This window comes from Pipistrellus hanaki (assembly GCF_964339955.1).
Source record: "Pipistrellus hanaki genome assembly, chromosome: 7".
In the NCBI taxonomy this organism is placed as follows: domain Eukaryota; kingdom Metazoa; phylum Chordata; class Mammalia; order Chiroptera; family Vespertilionidae; genus Pipistrellus; species Pipistrellus hanaki.
In genome coordinates this window covers 18,810,441-18,834,385 of record NC_140509.1, presented here as the reverse complement: position 1 = coordinate 18,834,385, position 23,945 = coordinate 18,810,441, and the positions used below count along the sequence as shown (strand labels likewise).

At 39.1% G+C, this 23,945-nt stretch overlaps 1 protein-coding gene across 1 annotated transcript in view; it reads left to right on the top strand.

The window, feature by feature from the left end:
* The window catches only part of PKHD1 (PKHD1 ciliary IPT domain containing fibrocystin/polyductin), a gene marked incomplete at its 5' end in the record, with an annotated part of 385,387 nt that overhangs the window by 142,559 nt on the left and 218,883 nt on the right, over positions 1-23,945 (top strand). The window contains 5 exons of the mRNA XM_084889432.1: positions 3,061-3,273; positions 17,624-17,834; positions 18,245-18,402; positions 20,645-20,836; positions 23,369-23,494. Coding sequence (XP_084745558.1) covers positions 3,061-3,273; positions 17,624-17,834; positions 18,245-18,402; positions 20,645-20,836; positions 23,369-23,494 — 900 coding nt within the window. The remainder of the gene's footprint in view (positions 1-3,060; positions 3,274-17,623; positions 17,835-18,244; positions 18,403-20,644; positions 20,837-23,368; positions 23,495-23,945) is intronic.

Genomic DNA, 23,945 nt, shown 5'->3' with positions numbered 1-23,945 from the left:
TCTTCTCTCTTTCACATCCTCCAGTACATATCTGAAACAATAGCAATTTAACTCAGTAATGCAGCACTTTGGATTTAGGACTTTGGCAGATAAAGAGTTTCTTCCTTTCACTGGCCCTCCTTGTTATGTTAGAATCTATATTTTGAGCAATTTCTGACACTAGGATCTCTCCACATCCTTTGCCTACCTTTATCTCAGTAAGACAATGTATGGACTTATAAATTAAATGTAATAACATCCTTTCTGAGAAAATGGGAGTAAGTGTGTGTGTTTTTCCATAAAGGAATACATTCAGATACAAACCAGATTTTCTAAAAAAGATAAAACCATTTATTGACTTACTCAACAGTGGTATATTAAATGCTAATTACCTATTGGTCACTGTTCTAGAAACTAAGGATATAGACGTGAGCAAAGCAGATAAATGCTCTCATGAAGCATACATTTCTGTGGAGGGAGGCCAGACATTAAAGATGTTCAGTGTTCTGAAGAAAAATATATCTGGGTCAGAGGTAAGGACATTCTATCTTATATAGACTGGAGAGGAAGGCCGTAGTGAGAAGTTAACCCTTGAATAGAGACAAGGGGGAATGAGGCACATGGTTATCTGCCGAAGAACATTCCAGGTGCAGGAAGAACATATCCACAGGCCTGATTTGTTTGAGAACAAACAAGCAGGCCAGTGTATTTGCAACAGATGAGTCATAAAGTGAGTTTTAAAAGATGGTGATCCTGGGCTATCAGAGATGGGGTGGCAAATCAAAAGGGGCTTTTTGTAGCCCAATGTAAGGAATTTGATTTATTCTGAGTGAGATGGAAAGTTACTATGGTGTTCAGAAAAGAAGACCCAGGTGTTCCCAATATAAAGTCACAATCCTGACCACTCTGTTGGGGGATAGAAGAGTCTAGTGCAGTGTTTTTGCAAACCACTTACAAAGTGAGAGATAGACTTAATAGCTCATTCAGGCTAAATGTTTAATTATTAATTATTTTGGCAATATTGAAAAAATTGTGCTTAAAATATACATATTTTAAATCCTTTTAAAATAAAGTATTAAAATAATGGAAGTATGTTTTAAAATCCTAAGTATTTATTCTTATGATATACAAGTGATTTTATTATAAAACTAGAGCACATCTTCTGAAGGGTCCCTCCCTGATTGCAAGAGGGCACAGGCCAGACCGAGGAACCCCACTGGTGCATGATTTGAATTGTGGAGGAACGTGCATGATTGGGGCTGGAGAGGGACATGAGAGGTTGGCCAGCTGGGGAGGGACCATAGGAGGGCTCTCTGGCATGTCCAGCCCATCTCATGCAGTCCCTATTGGCCAGGCCCCAGAAGCAAGCTCCCTATTGGTCGGAGTGTCTTCTCCCTGGTGGTTAGTGCACGTTAGTCATAGTGAGTGGTTGAGTGGTCTTAGCATGTCATTAGCATATTACACTTTGATTGGTTGAATGGCCAACTGGATGACTAGACACTTAGCATATTAGGCTTTTATTGTATAGGATAACATTCCTATTTTACAGAAAATTACAATTTAGAGCAAAATAGTATCAATATCAGTTAAGGTTATTTGATTTGCAGCTATCTTTAAAAAATATATATTTTATTGATTTTTTTACAGAGAAGAGGGAGAGGGATAGTGAGCTAGAAATATTGATGAACAAGAAACATCGACCAGCTGCCTCCTGCACACCCCCTACTGGGGATGTGCCCGCAACCAATGTACATGCCCTTGACCGGAATCAAACCTGGGACCCTTTCAATCCACAGGCTGATGCACTATCCACTGAGCCAAACCGGTTTTGGCTGCAACTATCTTTTTAAAAAGCATAAATATTGTATGGTTCCATTTCTATGTGGGATCTAAATTGCAAAATAAAATAAAACAGAAGCAAAGTCATAGAAAATTCATAGGAAATTCAAACTGACAGGAAAGTGGAAAAAAATTAAGAACAAAAACAAAGAAATAGATAGATAAAGGAAATTAATTGAGAAGATATTGGGTAGCTTGCAGAATTGATGGGAAGCGTGGAAAATCAGGTGTAGAAGTAATAGCATTCAGGGAGTTTTGGAGAGGGTTGGCAGATCGGGGGGGGGGGGGGAGGGATGGCTCAGAAGTAGGAACTCTTTTTGGGCTCATTAGGTATCACCACTAGAATTACTGAGGTCTAAACATTTCCAGGCATCTCTTCCCTTTGCTCCAGATTTCCTTTTGAAGTCTGGGTACATGACTCAGGCTAAGGTAGGATAGGACACCACAACTGACAGTCCCACTCAACTTTTTTCTATAGAGCAGAGCAAATCCTTCAGGAAATTAGAGTCTATTATGAAAACTACAGTGGTTGTTGGTCAGCTAAAATGTTACACATGTCATGATGGTAACCTTAATTACACTTCCTTTTACCACAGTTCTTATAATTTTGACACATTTCTTCTATTTCTATTTCCTGTTCACTTGTTGCCCAGTTTTTTTTATACTGATTTTTTTTTTTTAAATCCTCACCTGAGGATATTTTTTCCATTGATTTTCAGAGCAAGTGGAAGGGAAGAGGGGAAGAGATAGATAGAAACATCAATATGAGAGAGACACATCTCTCACATTGATTGGTTGCCTCTTGCACATGCACTGACCGGGCCGAGGATGGAGCCTACAACCGAGGCACATGCCCTTGACAAGGAAACGAACCCAAGACCCTTTGGTGTTGTGGGCCGATGCTCTAACCACTGAGATACCCTGGCAGAGCTTTAACTGAATTTTTATATGCTGCTTTTATCTGCAGCAAAATGGTTAAAATGATGACTTTCTCATTACTTATTTAACCAGTCTTAAGTTGCTGGACATTTAGGCTATTGTTTTTTTTTTTTTTTTAATAATATAAATAAAGGAGCAATGAATAGTGATAACTAATCTAAACTGGCTTGGTAATACAGTGCTTCTGTGTCTGGGAGATTGATCCAATCAATTGTGCTTCTATAAGAGAATATAAACACAGAGGATTTCATCAAACATTGAAATTGTCAACAAGACTGACAAGCTTCTTTTTTTGGTTATTAGGAGGCACTCTGATTTTCATGGATCACGGAACCATTGATCTCAGGGCACATTCCATCCTTGTTTCTGATGGTGGAGAGCTCCGGATTGGTTCTGAGGACAAGCCCTTCCAAAACCACGCTGAGATCACACTGTATGGGAGTTCCTACTCTACTCCCTTTTTTCCATATAGAGTCAAGTTCCTGGCTGTGAGGAATGGAACTCTTTCCCTGCATGGTGAGTGGGACAGCTGACCAGAGGAAATGAGACAAATGCTTTGTCTAGTCAATGTGGGGGTAATGGGGAAAATGATTAAACTACTTACAATCTTTGGTTATTAGTTGCTGAAGCGACAAAGTTAGAATGCAGGCACGATTTCCTTAAGTGAGAAATATTAACTGTCATGATTCCTGTGGCAGAGGACACTATTATTCTTCATTTTTTGCTCCGCTTTCTGTAAGAGGATGATACACCTCTTCCTATGGCCAGATGGCTTTCAGTGCCTTCCTTGTGTGGAGCACACTTCCCTGTCCCAGTGAGAGTGGCCTTAGCCATGGACTTGCTTTGATCAATGGAACGTGAGTGAATATGATGTACTGCAAGGGCCAGGTAGAGAAGTTTTAAGAACTGTTGAAATGCTTTACCCTTTGTTCTCTGTTTGAGAATAGCCTGTTCTCAGTGTTGGACTCTGAATAATGACAACCCAGGCACAGCTGCAGATGACCTGCTCTCATGTACCTGAGTGAGGAACAAACATTCATTGTCATAAGCCACTGAGATTTGTGTTTGTGATTGCAGCCTAATGTAGTGAAAACCAACTGACACAATTACTTCACATACACTGATGGCTATACACACTGATGGCATCACAGACTAAATGGAGACAATTTCGTTTTGTTATAGTTGTGGCTGAACCTTCTGTGAAGAGGGTTAAGTTAGAGTTTCTCTTAGATTTTTGGTTCAAATGGATTGGGTATTTCTGGGAGAAAACAGGGATTATTAGGCTGCAGTGTGTTTCTTCTCCTACTTTATTTGACTACTTCTTCTTATTCTCCTCCTCCTCTTCCTTCTCCTCCTCCTCCTCCTCCTCCTTCTGAATTTGAAGAAAAAAATTTCCTCTTCTTTATATTTTTACTTTTATTTTTAAAAATTTATCTTGTTGAAAGTTATATAGATGTACCCATTTTTCCCCCATTGACCTCTTCTAGCCCACCACTGGCCAGGCTTATTTGCCTTCTGATCATCTATTACCACTTTGAAACATGAACATTTTTATTTTCCTTGAGATTCAGGATATTACTGATGGTGCCAGGAAAATTCTTAATATCAACTGGAAAATATAAATATAAAATAATGAGTTTTAATTATCTTTCAGTGGATACTTATATACTTTGGGTTACATAGCATGAGCAAAGGCAAATGAAAAATATGATCTTCAGATAGTGGCCAGTCTCTAGGAAACATCATCTTGTCTGCATTGGCATTTCTGGGCTGGCATAACCATAAGACCCCACTATCTGTCATGGAATAATAATTCTAGACATGGGCATTTAGCTATGCTGAAGAGTCTGCCATTTCACTCTGTCAAGCCCTGTCTATTACAGTGAGCCTCAATCATTGTCTCAAAGGCTTCCTTGGAGAGAAAGCAAATCTACATTTTTTGTTAAGTATCCACTAAATGTTGACTATGGATCAGCCAAAGTGCTAGACACTGGGGATAAATTTCATCAGGTTTGAAAAACCCATAGATACTTCAATAGACATTCAGTAGAAGGAGGACTTTTCTCTCCTTTCTTTATCAGCATTAATCTTGTAGCCCAGGGTCCATGAGGGTCTTCTATCTATTCACACATCAGGCACAGTCTTCAAAGGTTTGCTTTAGTCCAATAGCTACTTAGTAAACCCACCCAATGTTTTGCTGTTTGCCACTGAGAAAACATAGCGGAGAAGAAGAGGGCACATCACTGTTTCTACCAGCCCACAGACCATCTGAAGGCCCTTGAATCCTAATAGGGATCCTCTGGTTTGAGAGCCACTGTCCTCTATGATGCATATGACAAAACTCTTGCTAGAAATGGAAATTGAAATGGAGAAGAGTGAAAACTCTCCTAATTCTTTTTACCCTGCCTTTTTTTTTGTCTTTTTTAACTCAACCCTTTTCATTTTTATGTACTATTATGAAGGATCAGTGAAAGAGTTAATAAATACACTTTTTTGTGCTCGTATTTTAAATGTATCCTGCTCCTAAGGCTTTATGTTTAAATAGATGTCAAGTGAAGAAATCCCTAGTGTCATTTCTTACAATCAATAGGGGGCAATTGAAGCTAAGTACATGCTTTTAATATGTTTTGAGATTCTGAAAGTTAAAAAAAAAATGTTGCTACTTGAGCCTTGTGATGTTACAGGATATTGAGAGTGTAGATATCTCTTCCTCTGCTCCCCTGTTTCCATCTTCTCCCCTGCTCTCCCATCTCTCCCAATAACCCCCAGCCCTCATCTTCCCTGTAGGTTATTCCCAGGGTTAGATTGTCATCAACAACCATTTTCCCCAAAGCCCTACCAATATAGGAGTGATGGGGATCTCTCCCAAGCCATAGAGCTTGCACGCTGGACACAGGCGAAATCAAGCTGTTTTCCACTCTGACATGATGCTGCCGCATCTCTCATTTGAAAGAAATGTGAAGTGGGAAAGGTCTAACCCCTGGGTGAGAGGGATTCTCTTCTCGAAGTCTCAGCCAGAGAATCCAGTTACAGACAGAACTCATCAATCCTCTCCCTGCGCCTTCCTCCTTCACCACCTGAGGACTCAAACAGATTTCCCCTCCGGCATGGCGGTACATCATAGTTAAAATCGTTACGTAATTTTGCTGGCCTTTTCCCAGGGCCAGAGGTGGGTCTGCTGACACTGGGGCTTTGGGGAGAAACTCATTTTCTTTGGCTGTCAAGTATGCAAAACAGTGAGCGACTTGATTCACTGCTTGGCACCCAGCAGGTCCCTAATGACCCGGGTTCACTCAGCTTCCAGGCCAAGGCAGTGAGGAGGTTCACCGACCTTAGTGCCTAGAAGACTCTTCTCCAGGAGGTTTTCCCAATGCAGATTTCTGGGTCTCATCCCCAGAGCCTGGCTCCAGTGGCCTGAGGGAGATCCAGGAATGGGCACTTCAATGGAACCCTCGGATGATTTGAGTGGAGTATCCCACTGACTGCACGTGGAGAAGTGCTGTTTTTAGTGGTTAGTAGTTTTGGAATCATAAATCAGTGCAAGTCTGCGGCTTATCAGCTGTGACCTTGGGCAAATTAATTTCCCCCAAAACAGGAAAACACAATCTTCACCCCATAGGCTTACTGCTTGTGAACTGCTCCGAAGCATCAGGTACTTGCTAACATTCAAGCAGTGTTAGCCACGGCTATTTTTGATTATATTCTTTTTTTTCTCCCAAAGCACTGAGTATCCAATGCTAATGATCTCATCTTCTTTTAGAGGGGCGAGGGAGGGGAGTTTCTTTCAACATTTGGCATGGGGCTAGTTCTGCCTAGAGATTTCTCTCCTTGTTAATTTCTGTCTACCTTTTTTCAAAGCAAGAGAAGGATTTTAGCGTTGGAGATCAGGAGGCAGCCACATTCTCAGGCAGCTTCTGTTCTGTTCCCACACCTAGTGAAGAACACCTTTTGATTGTAATCTCTCCTGGTGCAGCTGTTTCCCAGCAGTGAATAACCACCATTCCCGGGTGTGGTTACAATAAAGGCTTCTCGGAAATCATTTTCATGCTCCTCAGTTTAGCCAGAAGCGGAGCACTGCTGAGCAAAGGAAGCATTTTGCAGGCGTTTTATTCCTAGCATGCAACAGTAAGAGGCCTGACTAATGGAGACCAATTTAACTCCAGCTCGAGTCCTAGAGAATCACACAAATGGGTCTGCGGGTCAGTAGTACAGCTTTCCTCACCTTCTCCCTCCCATCTCATTCTTCATTGCCACCCCTGTAACCTTTCTGCTCAGGCTGGTTTTTATCATAGATTAAAATCACTAAGCAAACGGGCTTTGCTGTTCAGCTGTCAAGAGAAAGGATAGAGTTGAAAGCACATTTCGTGTTTTTCTCTTAATGTGGAAAAATGCATTCATGTGCACGCACATGCACACCCACTTACATGAACACTCAGCCACACGCAGCTCTCTCTCTCTCTCTCTCTCTCTCTCTCTCTCTCTCTCTCTCACTCTCTGGGTTTGGGAGTGGATTGGGGCAGGGTGTGTTCTGAATCTCTCATGGAATTCAGTGGCTCAGGGAGTTCTGTCCACAACTCACTTGGATAGTTAATATGACTAAAGAGTCCCAGGATCCCTCCAAGAGGGGCAGTCTGGGGTTTGGGTAGTTGTAGTCAATAAGGAAATTTCACTCTTGCCTTTTGCTTTCCTCCACTCTGTCTGCCAATCCAGGTTCACCACCCTAAACCGAGTGCCAATCACATGTCACTTTTCAAGGGGTCGCTGTCAGCCTGGGCAACTTGAATTTTTGACAATGTAATTACGGCCCTTGCTTCCACAGTGGGAGTCTGAACTGCATGGCGGGGCTTTTATTGATTGTTCAGCAGGGAAATTTATCAATGTCTCTCACTTCATTTCTCGTTCCTCCCTGAGAAATTTGGCTGACAGTTTCTTAGGAGCAAAAGCAGTCTTATGGCCTTGAATGGAGTTCTGTCTTTGTCCTTTTTAAGAAATTTACAAGATATGGGCATTAAATATAAATGGAAGTTTCTGAGAAAAAGTAGTATGTGGGGCATGACTGAAGGGAAGCACTAGAACAATCATTACAAAGAGGAGAATTTGGTAGGAATAAATAAGACCAAAGTATTCTAAAGAAATAAGTTTAAATATGGTTTATTTTCCTATTAAAAGTACCAAGTATCATATTAAAATTCCATGCTTTTAAAATGATTGTACCTGGCACTGTTACTGTGTCTGCCAACTGGTTCTAGGCAGTCTTGAAGCACACACAGTATTGTGTGCATGGTATACACAGGTGTGTAGGAGGGTGTTCCTGATCAGTGGTTTTTGTACTGTGCTCCCCCAAATCCAAAGATTCTGAAGGGGAGATTCAGGTGTTTCATAAACAATGAAGTGTTTGGGGGAGGGTGGTCAAGCAATCAAAGTTTAAATTGCTCAAGTAATCAATTTATTGCTTTTATCTCTTCTATATTTGCAGTGAATGTAACATTTCATTAGAAGAAAATAGTTCCATTGCTAAAATAGTGATTGAAAGCAACTCAACTAGCTCATCCTCTTTAACTGCTGTGTGTAGATACTTTAGGGAGATCTGGGTCTCTCTCTCTCTGTGATCCCTTACTTCCCCAAGAGTGATGGAGCTTGAGGACGTTCCTATCATCTGTTCTTTGATGTGAGATGAACATTTTTTAAAATTTCTTTATTGATTAAGGTATCACATATTTGTCCTCATCCTCCCCCATTTCCATCCCAAATCCCTCCCCATGCATGCCCCCACCCCCCTGTTGTCTGTGACCACTGTTAGGCTCATATGCATGCACACACGTCCTTTGGTTGATCTCTCTCCCTTATCCCCAACCTCCCCTACCTTCCCTCTGAGGTCCAACAATCTGATCCATGCTTCCCTGTCTCCGGGTCTGTTCTTATTCATCAGTCTATGTTGTTTGAGATGAACATTTTTAGAGCCATTTTAATCTTACAACATTTCCTCTATATTTTACAATATATTTTTCAGATTTCTGCTCTTTACCACCTATCAACCATTTTTTGTCCTATCTCTTTTATATACAGAACATCTCCTCTTGCTTCTGTTCTTTACTCATTTCTTCTAGACCAAGGGTCTTCCTTCCTTTCTGTCTCTGCTTCCTTTGAGCAGAAATATAAACCATGGGTATGGCATGGCATTTTTACATATAGCTTTACTATTCTTAAATTATTTGGTTTTAAGGGATGGAAACCCAGTGCAAGCAAACTTAGGCAAAATTCAAAATTTATCACTTCTCCATTAAACTACAGGATGGGTAAGAAGGCACCTGGACTTGGGCATGGCTATCTCCAGGGGTCCAGATGCCATTAGGACTCCATCTCTCACTTCTGGGTCTCCATACATGTATTGGTTTCACTGGCTCTGATGCTTAAGAGGTTGTTCCATATGGCTACTGCATTTCCTAGTTTCATATAGACTTTGGTTTTCCACCAAGGAACAGAGCTCTGCATTCTATTATTAGTTCCACAACTAACCAGGGAAGGCCTCACAAGTCTAACTTGATTTACCTACCAGGCTTAGGACTACACATGGTGCCCAGGAAGGTAGGGCACTATGATTGTTTCAGTTTAAGCCACTTTACCAACTCTCACGGCCAGGGAGAAAAGGCCATTTGAGAAGATGCAACTCTGCCCTCACCAGGCTTGTGTATTTGTGTGTTTGCATGAGTATTTGTTTTGGGAAGCTGTTTACCAAAAGAAAGGATGATAGCCATCCCATAAAGGAGTATTGATTGGCAGAAAAAACAACACATACGTGTCCTCTAAGCTGATTAAACTAAATTCCTAGACTTTTGACTTCTAATTTAGTCTTTGAGATCCTAAGGTGACTGAAGTCCATATTCAACTATACTCATACACTATTTAGTGCTATATAGACTCAATGTGTAAAGTTGAAATCAGTTGTCGTTTAGGCTTCAAGTAGATTGAATAAATAGGTAGGTGAAATCAGGCAAACAAAAATGCCTGTTAAGTTCCTAGCTTAGACCTCTGAGCCTAGAAGGATCCCATCAAATAGCAGAAGAGGTAAATATATATGGTTGAAAGCTTTTGCTGTGTTTGGGCATCCCCTCCAAATTCTACCCCAAATATTAAAACTATGAAAGGATATTATGAAAATTGAATTTTCTAGTATATGATATTACTTTTATTCATCATTTTCAGGGATTTTATATTTCCTCAATATTGAAGAGGTTCTTTGCCTTCCCCTAGCAATTTTTAGCACAAAAATTTCATGGGAAACTTGGTGTGTGAATCGATCATAAAACTATGCAAATGGAAGAGATACATTTTTGGGGATGTTTGAAAGACTCAAACCTTCAGGGGTCTTCAAACTACGGCCCGCGGGCCACATGCGGCCCGCAGAGGAGTCTGATCCGGCCTGCCAGGTTTTTTGGGCAGTGAGCGCAGCCGAGGTGTTACAGTAGGAATTAGTAGTTCATATAGTCCGGCCCTCCAGCTCTCTGAGGGACCGTGATCTGGCCCCCACTTTAAAAAGTTTGAGGACCCCTGTGACAGACTCTGACTCAGAACAGACTATATTAATCCACATTCTGACGGATATTTCTGCCTTGTCCTTTAACCACACCTCAGGCATCATAGGTTTCCAGTTGATGTTAGATGTTAAGTGACATTTGTTGAATTGTCCTGAAATCCTCACAGGAGCTAGGACCTGTGTTTCAGATGTTTTACTTAACTTACAATGAATGTACTATCTCCTGGGTATTTTGAACTTTATCTTTTGATTCTTCTCATTAATTTACTTTTAATCATGGTAGCAACAGTAATGCTCAGATTAGGAAGAAACAAAGGTTAGTCTTTCTTTCATACCTCTAGAGAAGGTCTTTAGTCAAAGTATGGTTCACTGCACCACCCAAATAACCTTGGTTAGCCTTCGTTTAAACCTTTACGCCAAAAGAATGCCAAACTTCTTCTCAACCTTGGAAGCAGACGTTGTACACAGTTCATTTTCATCAGTGGGGGAATGTTTGCTGATCAGCTGTGGATGTAGCCAGCTCATCTGCATATTTAGAGGATTGCTCTGGTAGCCTTCTCCCTCCTGCAAGCGCATGTTCCCCGCTCAGGCGATACCACCAGAGATTGCCCTGCAATGATGCAGAGGCTCATAGTGCGCACAGAGGCAAGCTCGTGCAGAATTCCCGCCAGCTTTTCTTTTCACCCAAGGGAGCTTTCAGAGCAAGTGGTTCTCAAGGGAAGAGGGAAATGGTATGTGAAAAATGTTCCCGTTCCATCTCCTTGGTCTGCCAGATAGTCTTCTATTAATGCTAATGTCATAGTCTTCTCAACTGAAGTGCCTCCAGTTCACAAATGGTTTGGGTTGGTTGGTTGGACCTCTCTTCTGAGCTACAGATTCATCTTTTCACTTGTATATTCTCTTTAATAGCTAAAACATAACCTGTTTAAAATTGTCATCTAAAGCTGAATGCCACTACACGAGGGCAAGGTTTTTTTCTTTTTTTTTCTTTCTTTCTTTCTTTTCTTTTTTTCCCCCCCCTATTTTGCTCACTACTGTATTTGTAGTACTAGAACAGCAAATGGCATATGGCATGTAATAGATGCTCGATAAATATTTATTGAGTGGGTTTATTGTTTTCATCCCCAAGTATATCATTTGCTTCAGTTATAGACCTGTGAGGTGTCATTGATATGTTATTTCTTACCTCTAGATTTAATCTCACAATCTTGATTGTCCAAAAAGAAATCTCAAAATTTTATTCTTTTCTCCAGATCCATTGCATAACCCTTGCTCAAACTTACAAATCTTTTTGTCTGAGCTACTGCATTAGCCTTCTACAGTAGCCTTCTATGCAGTCTTCTTACTTTCACTCACTTTCCTGTAATCTCTTCTTCACATCACATTCAGAGTAATCTTTCAACACATAAATTTGATCATGTAACTATTTTGAATAATATTTTTCAAGTTTGTTAAAATAGGCCAATAAAACGCTGCTTTAGTTTTCCCAGTCATAGCATGCCATTTCATTCATCTTGCTCTAGATACTCTAACCTCCATTCAGTTGCTAGAACATATTAAGCTCCCACTTGACTCTTGCCCATTTTAGGATTTGTCTCAATTTTTTTTCTCATTCTCCCCAATCTGCAGTAAACATTTTTTCTCACTAAGGATTCTCTTTCCTCAGTGTGATATCACTAGTCTCAAATCAGTATAATTTCTTATTTATCGCCTCACATATTTCTTTGGTGGTTTCCAAATCCCATTTGCAATAAACTCTACGTTCTTTGGGACAGCCTGTGAGGCCCTTCCTGGGTGGGTCCTGCTCACCTTTCCAGGTGCACTTTTGCTGACTCTCATCATGTTTCCATCCCCTCCACATACTTGCAATCAAGCCAGGCCACGTACATAGCAGCTATTTGAATGGTCCCAGACCATTGTGTATACCACTGCCTTTGCCTAGAGTGCTTTGCTGATTTTGTCAACTGGTCCACTGTGGATTATTCTTCAAGACACACTCAATTATCTTCTTCTCTGGATGCCATTATCCTAAACAACCCCTTCCTTTGTGTGAATGAGGTGCTGTGTGTCTGTGTCCCAGCAGACCCTAGGTGTCTGTCTGTCTTAACACTTAACATGGTGCATTTGTGACACTTGTCTATTTCTTGTACATGGACCTGGAGGATTCTTTTCCCTTGATGTATGTCTTCCCAGTTCTTGACAGATATTTACCTGTAAGAAGAAAATATAACATTCATTGTTTTATTATGGGTAATAATGAAGCTGCATGTAGAGATAAGGGATAAATAATTTGCATATATTTGGAAAAAAATTTGTGTGTGTGTGTGTGTGTGTGTGTGTGTGAGTTCCTTTATATTTCTATTCTGATACAAACATTATTTTAATGAAATGATCTTCTCTGTCTCCTAAATGATTTGGCAATTATTTACTTGGAATAAAGACAGAGGTCTTACAAAATAGCAGACAATTAGTTATTTTAAAGAGTGTTAACCCACAATGATTATTTTCTTTCTCTTCGTGCTCATTTGGTAAGATGGTTCTCTGTGACTGTGTAATTATAGATGGATGGCTTGAACAATCATTTGTAGGAAATACAATTACGAGTAGAAGTTAATAGTGGGAGTAAATGAATAGTTTGTTTGGCTAACAGGTCAATGTTGAAAGTGGCTAAACAGTGTGTTAATTTATATATTAGGAGCATAAATCTTTTACATTTAAGTATATTCATAAACTATTGAGATTTTTAAATTGCATTTTTTTTAAAATATATATTTTATTGATTTTTTACAGATAGGAAGAGAGAGGGATAGAGAGTTAGAAACATCGATGAGAGAGAATCATCTATGAGAGAGAATCATCGATCAGCTGCCTCTTGCACACCCCCTACTGGAGATGTGCCCATAGCCAAGGTACATGCCCTTGACTGGAATCGAACCTGGGACCTCTTAGTCCGCAGGACGACACTCTATCCACTGAGTCAAACCGGTTTCGGCTTAAATTGCATTTTTATGTTTTTTGATTTGCAGGGAAAGAAAGGCAGCTGCCCAATCTGGGTTTCTTAAGAGTGCTGAGAGGTGAAATGACTCATGTTCAAAATGTGTGTAATGCCTTCTTCATCAGAGAAGCAGTTATTCCGCCTTGCATGGCATTTAAATAATGTTTATGAAATAAGGAATATAATGTTTTGTGAATCAGATTTGATTTGCAAATATTTGTAAATATTTAGTTAATTTTTATTGTATATTTATTAACTGTATATTTATTAACTAAAAATATTTAGTTAATAAATATACAGTTAATTTGTAAATATTTCCAGAGGTCAGGGATTCCATTTTGTGTCCAGTTCTTTGGTTCTGGATCCAGAAGACCTGGTTTCAGAACTTGCTGCTGACATCTCATTGCTGTGTAATCATGTCCTTGAAGTATCTCAACTTTCTAATCTGTATGATCTGTTAAAAGAAAACCAACAACAGAAATAATTCTTATTTTAGAGTAAAACTTCTTAGCATAGAATTTATTCTAAGTTCTTAATAATAACTGTTTTATAGTAATTTTTACATATTAGATATTGTATACTCATTTAGGTATATATCTGATGGAGATTTGCAGATAAATTTCCAGAAGGCAATATTCCTAATAGTTCATTTAAATCCTTATGTGCTGAATTCTAATTGTGAGCCCAGGAGCATTGAGGAATTATGGCATAGATAAAAGAAACATAAGGTGGTATCCTGCATCCAAAGTGCTGACTGTCCTCATGGGGGGATAAGACACATGCATTGTAATAATTACAGACCAACTTAGTATTGAAATATATGGTGCTGACTGTGGGTTATATAACTGAAATCTCCCCAGGACTCTCCGAACCTGCTCAACCTGGGGTATTTCAGTAGTCATCACAAACATGTTACTGTGTGCCTCCTCCAGCTCTCACAGAACCTCCAGCCTTTTTCAGCATTCCTGCCTGCTTGCTGTAGATATTCTCATGATGAATTTCATGAGTTCATCAACTAGCCCATCTGCCAGTTACCATGAAGCATCTTTTATGCACTACTCCTCCTATTTTGGCTTTCTTGGTCATTGCCTCCCATTTAGGGAGGTGCTGGGGGCTGCCTCATCCAACTCCTATTGCCAATACCTGCCATGAGAATAATGAACACATGGGTGCGAAGGCATAGGCTTTCATTGCTGCCCAGGTGGTCATACCCTGAGGTGTAGGAGTGTGCTGTGTCCCACGATGAAGCATAGTGACTTCCTCTTTTGCCACTCAGTGTCCTACCTAATCACCTGGACCCCAAAACTTTGGAGTGCTGGTTTCTCCATAACTTAGTCATGATTTTCCTCATTCACCATATATTTATTAAACACTTGTTATATGCTAGACACTATGATAGGCATTAGTGCTATCATAGTGAGCAAATATAGGCATAACTCCTCCTTCCTGTTTAATAGGGGAGACAAATAGAGAACTGCACTAATAGAAGCCAAATGGCAATGTGTTCAGTGCTGGCAAGGAGAGGGGAGAGGAACATGGTGGTGAGAGGGTTTGACCCCATTTGGGGGGGGGGGGGGTCTCAGAGGCTTTTCTGAGGAATCAAGTTTAACATCATTCTGAATAAAGAATTGACGAAGCCCTAACTGGTTTGGCTCAGTGGATAGAGCCTTGGCCTGAGGACTGAAGGGTCCCAGGTTCTATTCTGGTCAAGGGTATGTACCTTGGTTGTGTGCACATCGCCAGTGGGAGTTGTGCGGGAGCAGCAGGTCGATATTTCTCTCTCATCGATATTTCTGATTCTCTATCCCTCTCCCTTCTCTGTAAAAAAATCAATAAAATATATATTAAAAAAAGAGTTTATGAAAATCCCAACAGAGGAGCATCAGGTACAAAATCCATCTGGGGAGTTCCTTCAGCTCCTTTCTTCAGGTTCAGTGGTCCATTTAGACAGGAATGAAAATCTATATCTGAGGCAGATCCCATGCTGTCTCTGTCATCTTTTTCTCTCAACTGCTTCACGTGTAAGCTTCTTCCATGCTAACACAACTCACACAAATGGCCCATAAATATCTAATCAGATATGCTTGGGCATGCCTAAATCTCAGATGCACACAGACCTTTGGAAGACACATAGCATTGTAATGTCTATGGGAGGAGGTGGACATAAACATGAGATAAAATGCTGCCTGCAATTCAATGGAGGAGGTGGGGCTTGATTTGTATTTTGGAAGAATATTTAACATAAAGAAGGCTGGGCACACAGGTGGAAGGGACAGATGGGCAAAGGGATAGAGATGGAAGTGATCCTATCATATGATAGGAGGTAATGAGACGGGGCTTCCTGGAATGGAGACTTAATTAAGGAGTAAGAGATCATAAAGTTGAGTAAAATTATGGAGAATCTTAAAAGTCAGGAAGAGAATTTGGTGCTTTGAACCTGTGTACTGTAGGTACTTTTGGTTAAGTGACAAAGAAGGGAAATAATTAAAATACCTTATCAAAGTTTAAAATAACCAGAAGAACAAAAGCTAGATGTCGAGAATCTAGCTCAGCTGATTATCATAATTTTGACATTCACAAATTTGAGTTGATAATAATAGCTATCTCCTACATAGCTAGAAATACAACTAGCAACCGTGAAGCATGCAGGCTTGATGTTCTTGTCACATTTTTTACAAGAGTGAGTAAATTCTGAAATAATTATACTGTATTATAGAGGCTCTGTCAACATTTGAAAGGACATAAATTTATGTTAATAATGAAAAATGCACTTCAAAGGTTCTCTGATTTTTTTTATTCACTTGATTAAGAATGATAAGTTGAGAAATATTTTTGTTGTCTTTACTCTTGGTTCTTCCATGAATAGTTTGCATATTGGTAGGTGCATAGTAGGTGTTTGTTGCATGTTGAATATTGTGAACAATTGATCACAGATTTTAATAGCATTTTGCTTTTGATAAAGACTTTCTTTGCTCTTTTTTAGAGATTTTTCTGTGCAAACATTGAAGAACCAATAATAAAAATTCACATATATGTGCATATACATATAAATATAACTTTATTTAATTTTGTTTTTCCCAAAGGTTTAAACAAACAAGGAACAAAATTAAAATTATTTTCTTTTGGGATGATTTATGTCTTAATTTTTACCTGCCCTATAATTAGACATTTTGAACTCTAAATGTTTTTTAAGATAAAATTATTGCCCAAGTAAACTTCAGAAATTACATCATTAACCCAGAGACCTTTATAAGCCTAAAATAACATTATTGGTACAAGTGGCCGTACATGCACAGACAAATAAATAAAGAGGAAAGTCTAAAATTATTTGAAAATGATTTATTGTTGGCCACCCCTGTAGTTAGAGATTCAAGTATTATTATATTACTGTAGTGGAATAGGGGAGGACAGGAAGTTGCTGTGGGCTAAAGGTAAATTATGATCTATTGCAAAGGAGGAAGGAAATGTACTAAGGAAAGAAGAAGGAGTTGGGAGTTAGCCATGTATTTTCTGAAGTATTGCTTTTCAGATAATGTCTTGAAATTTTTTTTTGCCTTGACCCTTGCTGGAAAAGGCCAGAGTAAACTGGGAGACAGACTACCTTCTAAAATCTTTGACAGTAAAGGAGTAGCATACTGGCATCAGAGGATCAGATGGATGATGTGGACTCTAACAGAAACCAAGGTACCTAGAGACACAACCAATTTTGCACAGCCAATTTTAGTGTTTGAAAAGACCATTTAATTCACCATGGTTCAGAACAATCTGAGATAATTTTGACTTTGTACTCTACTAACACTATTTGTATTAAAGTGAGCTGAAGTCTTCAGATTAGAAATTCAGTATGAATAGCTATCTGTTTTTATTTGGAATAAGAAATAGGTGGTAAAAATTACATACTCAATGCACAGAGTATGAGGGTCTATTATGTGATAAGGTTCAAACCACATGTTTCATGAATATTATTTTATTTAATCCTCCTAAAACCCTATGGGAGAGGCCTTTCTACTTCTGCTTTATAACCGAGGAAACTTAAGCCCACTGTTGAGTTTATTACCCAAAGGAACATGGTTAGAATATGGCAATATTTAGTTGTAAATCTGACTCCAATTCCTGTGTTTTTTTGTATCATGTCATTCTCAATCCTGGATTATTTTATCGCTGCCATGTGACAGATTAAAAAACAATAACAACTAAAAAGTGAAGGCATTGGTGCTTATTGAGTCTGAAACTTACTTTTACAGGTTATTTGTTCACAGGATTCTTTGGCTGAGTAATACCACATTTGTATTAACTATTTGAATGTCTGAAGGCACATTTTCCTCCCACTTCTTTAGGTTCACTACCAGAAGTAATTGTCACTCATCTTCGAGCAGCTGCCTCTGCCCGTGACACAGTGTTGGCTCTAGAAGATGCTGTGGACTGGCACTCTGGGGATGAAGTTGTCATCATCAGTGGAATGGGTGCTGAAGGTGCCAAACCCATGGAAGAGATTGTTGTTGTGGAAACTGTGGACAATGCAGACCTCTATCTGAGATCACCCTTGAGGTACTGAGTGACAGCTTGGGTCCATTTAGATGGAAGAAGATGAGGTCTTAACTGTACTAGTATCTGGACATATTTTGTCTTTCAATGATGTATTTTTAATTAAAAAGACACTTTAAGTATTTTGACAAGAAAAATTGTAAAGCAAGCGTTGTTTTGAAGATTTATATTTCTTAAATAAGTGTTTCTTGTAAAACTCTAGAACTCCCATGTTAGGTGGTCAGAGCAATAGTCATCATAGTTTCCTAATTTTCACTTACTTGTACGAAATAGTTCACTCTTTTGTATTTGAGTTTCTAAAGAAATAGACTGCCAAATAGGGTATTATGTGAATCTAGTAGCTTACTATTCCTGATAAGATTCAGAGTGGTGTCTACAGATGTGTCTTTTTCTTTCTTTCTTTCTTTTGAAAGATATTCTCACAACTTCACAGAGATTTTGGTAGATGGAAAGCACCATATTCTAAAGGCCACAGTGGCCCTGCTCAGCAGAAGAATTATCATACGAGGAAATCTCACCAGTGAGAGGACAATGTTCCTTGCTTCATGCCAGGAGGCTAACACTTCAGAAGGTATAGAAGTATTTTGTTGGGAGGTTCAATGAATGAAAAAGAATGTTCTTACTGTGGAATGATATGTGACAATGTTGACTTCTTTCAAAATAGAATAAACCCTTAACCTTTGCATGTGCATAATATTCTGTAGTTTTCAGCTCTTGTTGTATATGAAGAGCATATAAAACGGCTCTTCATTCTCCTCTTACATATTCATTTCATTTCTTGCCCTCAACAACCTTGTGAAAGAGATAGACAACATTATCCACTTGAATAATGAACTTTTTCTTTTTGGAAAAGAAAATGTTAAATAATTAAATCGGAAGAGTTGAATTAAATTTTGAGGGTTGAGGTTATTTTATAGTCTTATCTCTGATTCCAAGCACTTTCTAAAATTCTCAGGAAAACTGTTCAATGCCCAAGTCTTGAATGCAGGCAGCACATTTTTACTGATTAGGCTTGTTGGGCTCTTCTGTCCCCTCCACCTCCACTTTTGGAGTTTGTTTTCTGAGTGATAACCACATACTTTAAGTAAGTGGTTAAAAAGTCAATTTATCTTCTAGAAGAATAACAGGCACTGGATCACACTGATGTGCCTATTAAACATCTATTTCAGGGATGGCTAGTTTAGTAGGTTATGTTTTGGTTTCTCAGGCTGTAGATTACGAGGCTTTCACATGTTGTGAAGATACCATTTGTCAACTTTGGTTCAGGATGGTGTGGATGTCAAGGATGACTCCCAGGCATGAGGCCTGGATGGATGATGAGGCTATTTATTGAGATGGGAACAGGAACAAATTTTGGGGTGGGAGGGTGGAAGTCGTGAGTTTAATTTTGTTCATGTGGAGACTGAAGTGCCAGGCAGCATCAGAGTTGAGATATCTGGTAATGTCCAGAGCCTGGAAGAAATGTCAGATGGAGTTAAAGATTTGAGTCACATTGACATATAGACACATGTGGCTATAATGTTAGGATGTGGTTGCGAGAGAGGGACATGAACTCTACACCCTACCACCTCAGTCTTCTAGCTCACAAATGTGTCATTCTGTAAAATGTTTGGATGCATTGGGTTAGAATCCATTGACTACCAACTTTAATAATTCTGCTGAATTGAGACCTGAATTCTTTTTCAAACACTGTAGGATTTCTCATACAGGTATTCTTAGATCAAATTGTGCAAAACATTGCATTGGATCATTTTGCAAGTGAGACCATGCATCTGGGTTTAGGTCATGATAAAGCTGTTACCTTCTAATGGGAAAAAATCCCTGATTTTAGCACAACTCTTTAACATTACTACAAAATTCCCAAAGCAAAAAAGAATTCATAGCTTTACTAAAAACATATGTCACTCACCTATTCTTTCTGTGGGAATGACATCTGGGAATGAGGTAACTAAACACAATAATATAAGTCCTGACCATTTAAATATTTTAGAAACCACCAATATCATCAAAATTGTGATAAATCATAAGCATATAAAACAGCATTTCATTCACCTTTTATATATTCATTCTCTGGGTGCTAACGAGTGACGGGACTTTGTAATTTACTATGGATTATTTACTGTGGATTGGTACATTATTTTGTATTGTACCACTTTTTCTTTGAATCAATTCAGGAGATGGTTTTTAGTTCACACCACCACATGCCATATATCAACAGAAAGAGTCCTGGATTCTGAGGTGACCACACTTTGTAACAATGGTATCTGTGTGTACTATGTCCATTTTGCTGTCCAATTTGCTGTCCTGTCTTGGAAGGAGGTATTGGTGCAGGGGCTGGAGCCCTTGGCCTTTTCTGCAGTGGCATTGTTGTCACCAAACTAGAAAGCAGCAAAGTAAAGGGGAAGCCCATTGGAAAGTTTAAGACTAAAAAGAGCCACAATTACATTCAGTATTTACATCTTGTTCCTTATAGTTATAAACAATGAGAAGGTCATCTTATTACACACTTTCTCCAGCTGGTCTTTTGGGTTGAAATAAACATCTATTTTGGTTGAATTTGTGGGCCATAGTCAGCCTCTTTGTGACAGTAATTAAGGTAATTGATTTGGGGTTGGGGGCTTCTGGGAATAATAGAGTGAAGGCACCATTGTGTCCTAGTTATTGGATGGTTTAATTAATAATCAGAAAAGGAGAATCAAGGTAAAATAAGATTATTAAATGAAATAGGCAATAATGCTTTGTCTTTATTGCTACCAGTGCCTTTCAAACTGGGAGACAGGCCTATATGTGTCACACTGCATTCTGTATTTCAGGTAATTTGCAGCACTGTCTGTACTCCAAGAGTGAGAAGATACTGGGATCCAGGGACCTGGGGGCCAGAGTCATCATTCAATCCTTCCCAGAGGAGCCCAGCCGGGTACAGTTGCAGGGAGTGCAGTTCCAGAACTTGGGGCAAGCTTTCCAGAAGCATCTGAGCTCACTAACTCTGGTGGGAGCTATGAGAGGTAATGGGGTACAGGTCTATGATTTCTCATTTTCATTTCTTATTCCATATGCAAGGCACTACATGCCAAAGGTAATGATAGGTGATATGTGAGTGTGGGGGGTCAGAGATAGATAATTATACTCTAGATCTATGTTTCTCAAACTTTAGTATGCCTAAAAAATCCCCTGAGGAGCTTATTAAAATTTAGCATTGTGGATTCTGTCAAGACAAATTCTGGTCTAAGGTGGTCTTAGGAATCTGAATTTTTCATAAGTAAGCCTTAGGATTCTGTAACAAGTATTCAAAGGAATATACTTTGAGGAACATGACTATAGGCACAACAGATATAGAGTGACCCACATGATCCACATTGTAAATCTGCAATTACAGGCAAATTGACATTGAATAGTGTAAATCATCAACAATATGGCAGTCTAACACAGCAGGGAGCAATTCCCTGTGAAGTTGTATTAACTCAGAGGAATCTTCTTCTTAAAAAAAATAGGGGAGAATGGGTTGAGAACCAGGTGCTTTTCCCGGGAACGTAGAGCAGGCAGAGTGTTGCAGATCTTGGCCAGAGCTGAAGAAATAGAAAGGAAGCAGGAAAAATCAAATGAAAGTGGGAATCACTAAGTAAAAAACAAGATTAGAATCAGAAAAGAAGAATATTGTCACATGTACTGATGAAGATTCTGAAATCAAAATTGGAGCATCCAGGACAAAAGCCCAGTGACAGAAGCTGATATCCAGAGAGTCAGAGAATTAGAGTACAGATGCTAAGTAATGAGGACAGAAGCTTCACTTCTGAGTTACCCTTCTAACCCCTCAGCACTTCTAAGATCCATACATTCAAGCTTTGCCTTTATTGGAAAGGGAGGTGCTCTAGAGGTGGTGCCTGACAAAGAACATTAGGATATATTGAGGGCTTCAGGTGAGCCTTAAAAATGCTAGTATTAAAAAAAAATAAATAAAAATGCTAGGATTTCAACAGGCAATGTCAGAGTAATCTTTAAGGTCATTGAAGGCAGAATCCTGGCTAACCAATAGCAGCATTTCTCTTTTTTCTAATTACAAATCAACTTGGACGTTAAGAATGCCTATTTATTCTAATGTTCTAATTTATTCTAATTATCTCTTCTACCTTATTTATTTGTTTTTGAGATTCACGTAGGGGTATGATTCTTAATATGGCTATATACATCTGAACAAATTATCAGTATCTCTCTCGCTTTCTCTTCTCTCTCTCTCTCTCTCTCTCTCTCTCTCTCTCTCTCTCTCTCTCTCTCTCTCTTGGTCTCTTGGTGCTTTAAGGATGTAGAATATTTGATGTGGAGGTCAGCTCCAATATAAATAAAGATAGCAGTCACATATGTGTTATCAATTGCACATAATTAAAACCTCTCCTTGCTAAAAAATTTACTTAATCTGCCTTCTCTAACCTCTGCTCCAGAATAGCTGCACATGTATCTGTTTTTATATATTAGGTTTTATTTGAAAACCAGAGGCCGGGTGCATGGGTGGGATCCCTTGGGGTGGTCTGTGGGGATCAGGCCCCAGCTTGCGCCCCCAGCCTTGCAGCTCCACCTGGCACCTCACCTTGGCATGGCGCTGCCCCCTCACCTGCTCCACCATCCTGCTGTGGTCTTGCTCTTGTCAGGGTCCATCAGTGCTGGCAGCACCTCCACTGCTGCCTGCTGCCAGCACCATGTCGCTGATGCTTGCCACGTTTCACGCTGCCCCCTGGTGGTCAGCACATTTCACAGCCAGCAGTCAAACTCCAGGTCGATTTGCATATTAGGCTTTTATTATATAAGATAGGTTCAGTGATTAAAAAATGTTTTAAAAATCACTAAGTTAATCCATTATTCCCTGTAGGTCTCTGTTAAAATGCAAATGTTTGTCTGAGGAAGGGACACCATATTAATCAGAGGTTATAAACTTTTGGCTTGCTTCCTTAATATCTTCTACTATATTATAACTTATAATTGTGTACATCTAAAAATTTTATCATGTTCTTTACCAATGTTATCCATATAAATTTAATATTTTTAAAAAGAGACTCTCAGGCAATTGTAGGCGAACAAGTTAAATATTATTGCCCAACAAGTTAGCTTAAGAAATAATGACTACATCTCTTCATGCAGATGCAATTTTGAAATATCAGGGTTGGTCCATAACAGTAGTCTTCACATGGCTCTTCTCTTTAGCTGCTGCTCACAATATTGTGAGGAGAGTAAATACCAAAGATGGTGGCCAATGGAAATCTTGACAACCATACACTCTTTTGTGGTTTGGCCATACTGTCTTCTTTCTCAGATGTTTCTCCTTTCTAACATTTGATCCTTGGATTCTACCCTGCTTATCCTTCTAGAGTTGCCCATTTTTAAAATTTGATTTCTAATTCCAAATTCTCATTTCCTCAGTTTCATCATTGTGTGGAAGAATGTTCTTAGTTATATTATAGCTTGCTTTGGAAATGATCTCCAAAGAGATTGAAAGCTGGAGCCATTCAGATTCTGTTCTAATTGTTACCTTACTCTTTGCTACTCAGATTCCTACATACAGGGCTGCACCGTGTGGGGCTCCTTCAGCCGAGGCCTCAGCATGTCCTGGACGTTGGGCCTGAAGGTGGATAGTAATGTGTTCTATGATATTTTAGGCCATGCACTGCTGGTGGGTAAGTGAAAGGAGCTTGCTATATTTGTTATTTTTGAGTAAGGCACACAGTATTTCAAAAGGCAATATTCCAAAGTTTGAAAATCCAATTTATAAAAAACTTTAGCCTTTTCTCATTAGAAATAAGCCATAGTCATAGTTAAAAAGTCATAGTTAAAAATTCTAAATTTAGTTATTAGTGATTGGCTAACTAAATTTTATCAATAGAAAACATAATTTAAATGTGAAATTTTAGTACAGGTTAATAATTATACAATGGGCAGTTTTAAAACTTACTGTTAGCAATTTTCATAATAAATTCAAATAAATATGTCATATAAATATGGTTTTGTAGCATCTCATGGAATGTCAAGTTTGGTTGATGGACAAGGAGTTAAAAATCTTGAATTCTGTTCTTAGTTGCTTCTGTGATTTGCTGAAAAAGCCCATGTTTCAAAACCTTCTAACTGGTC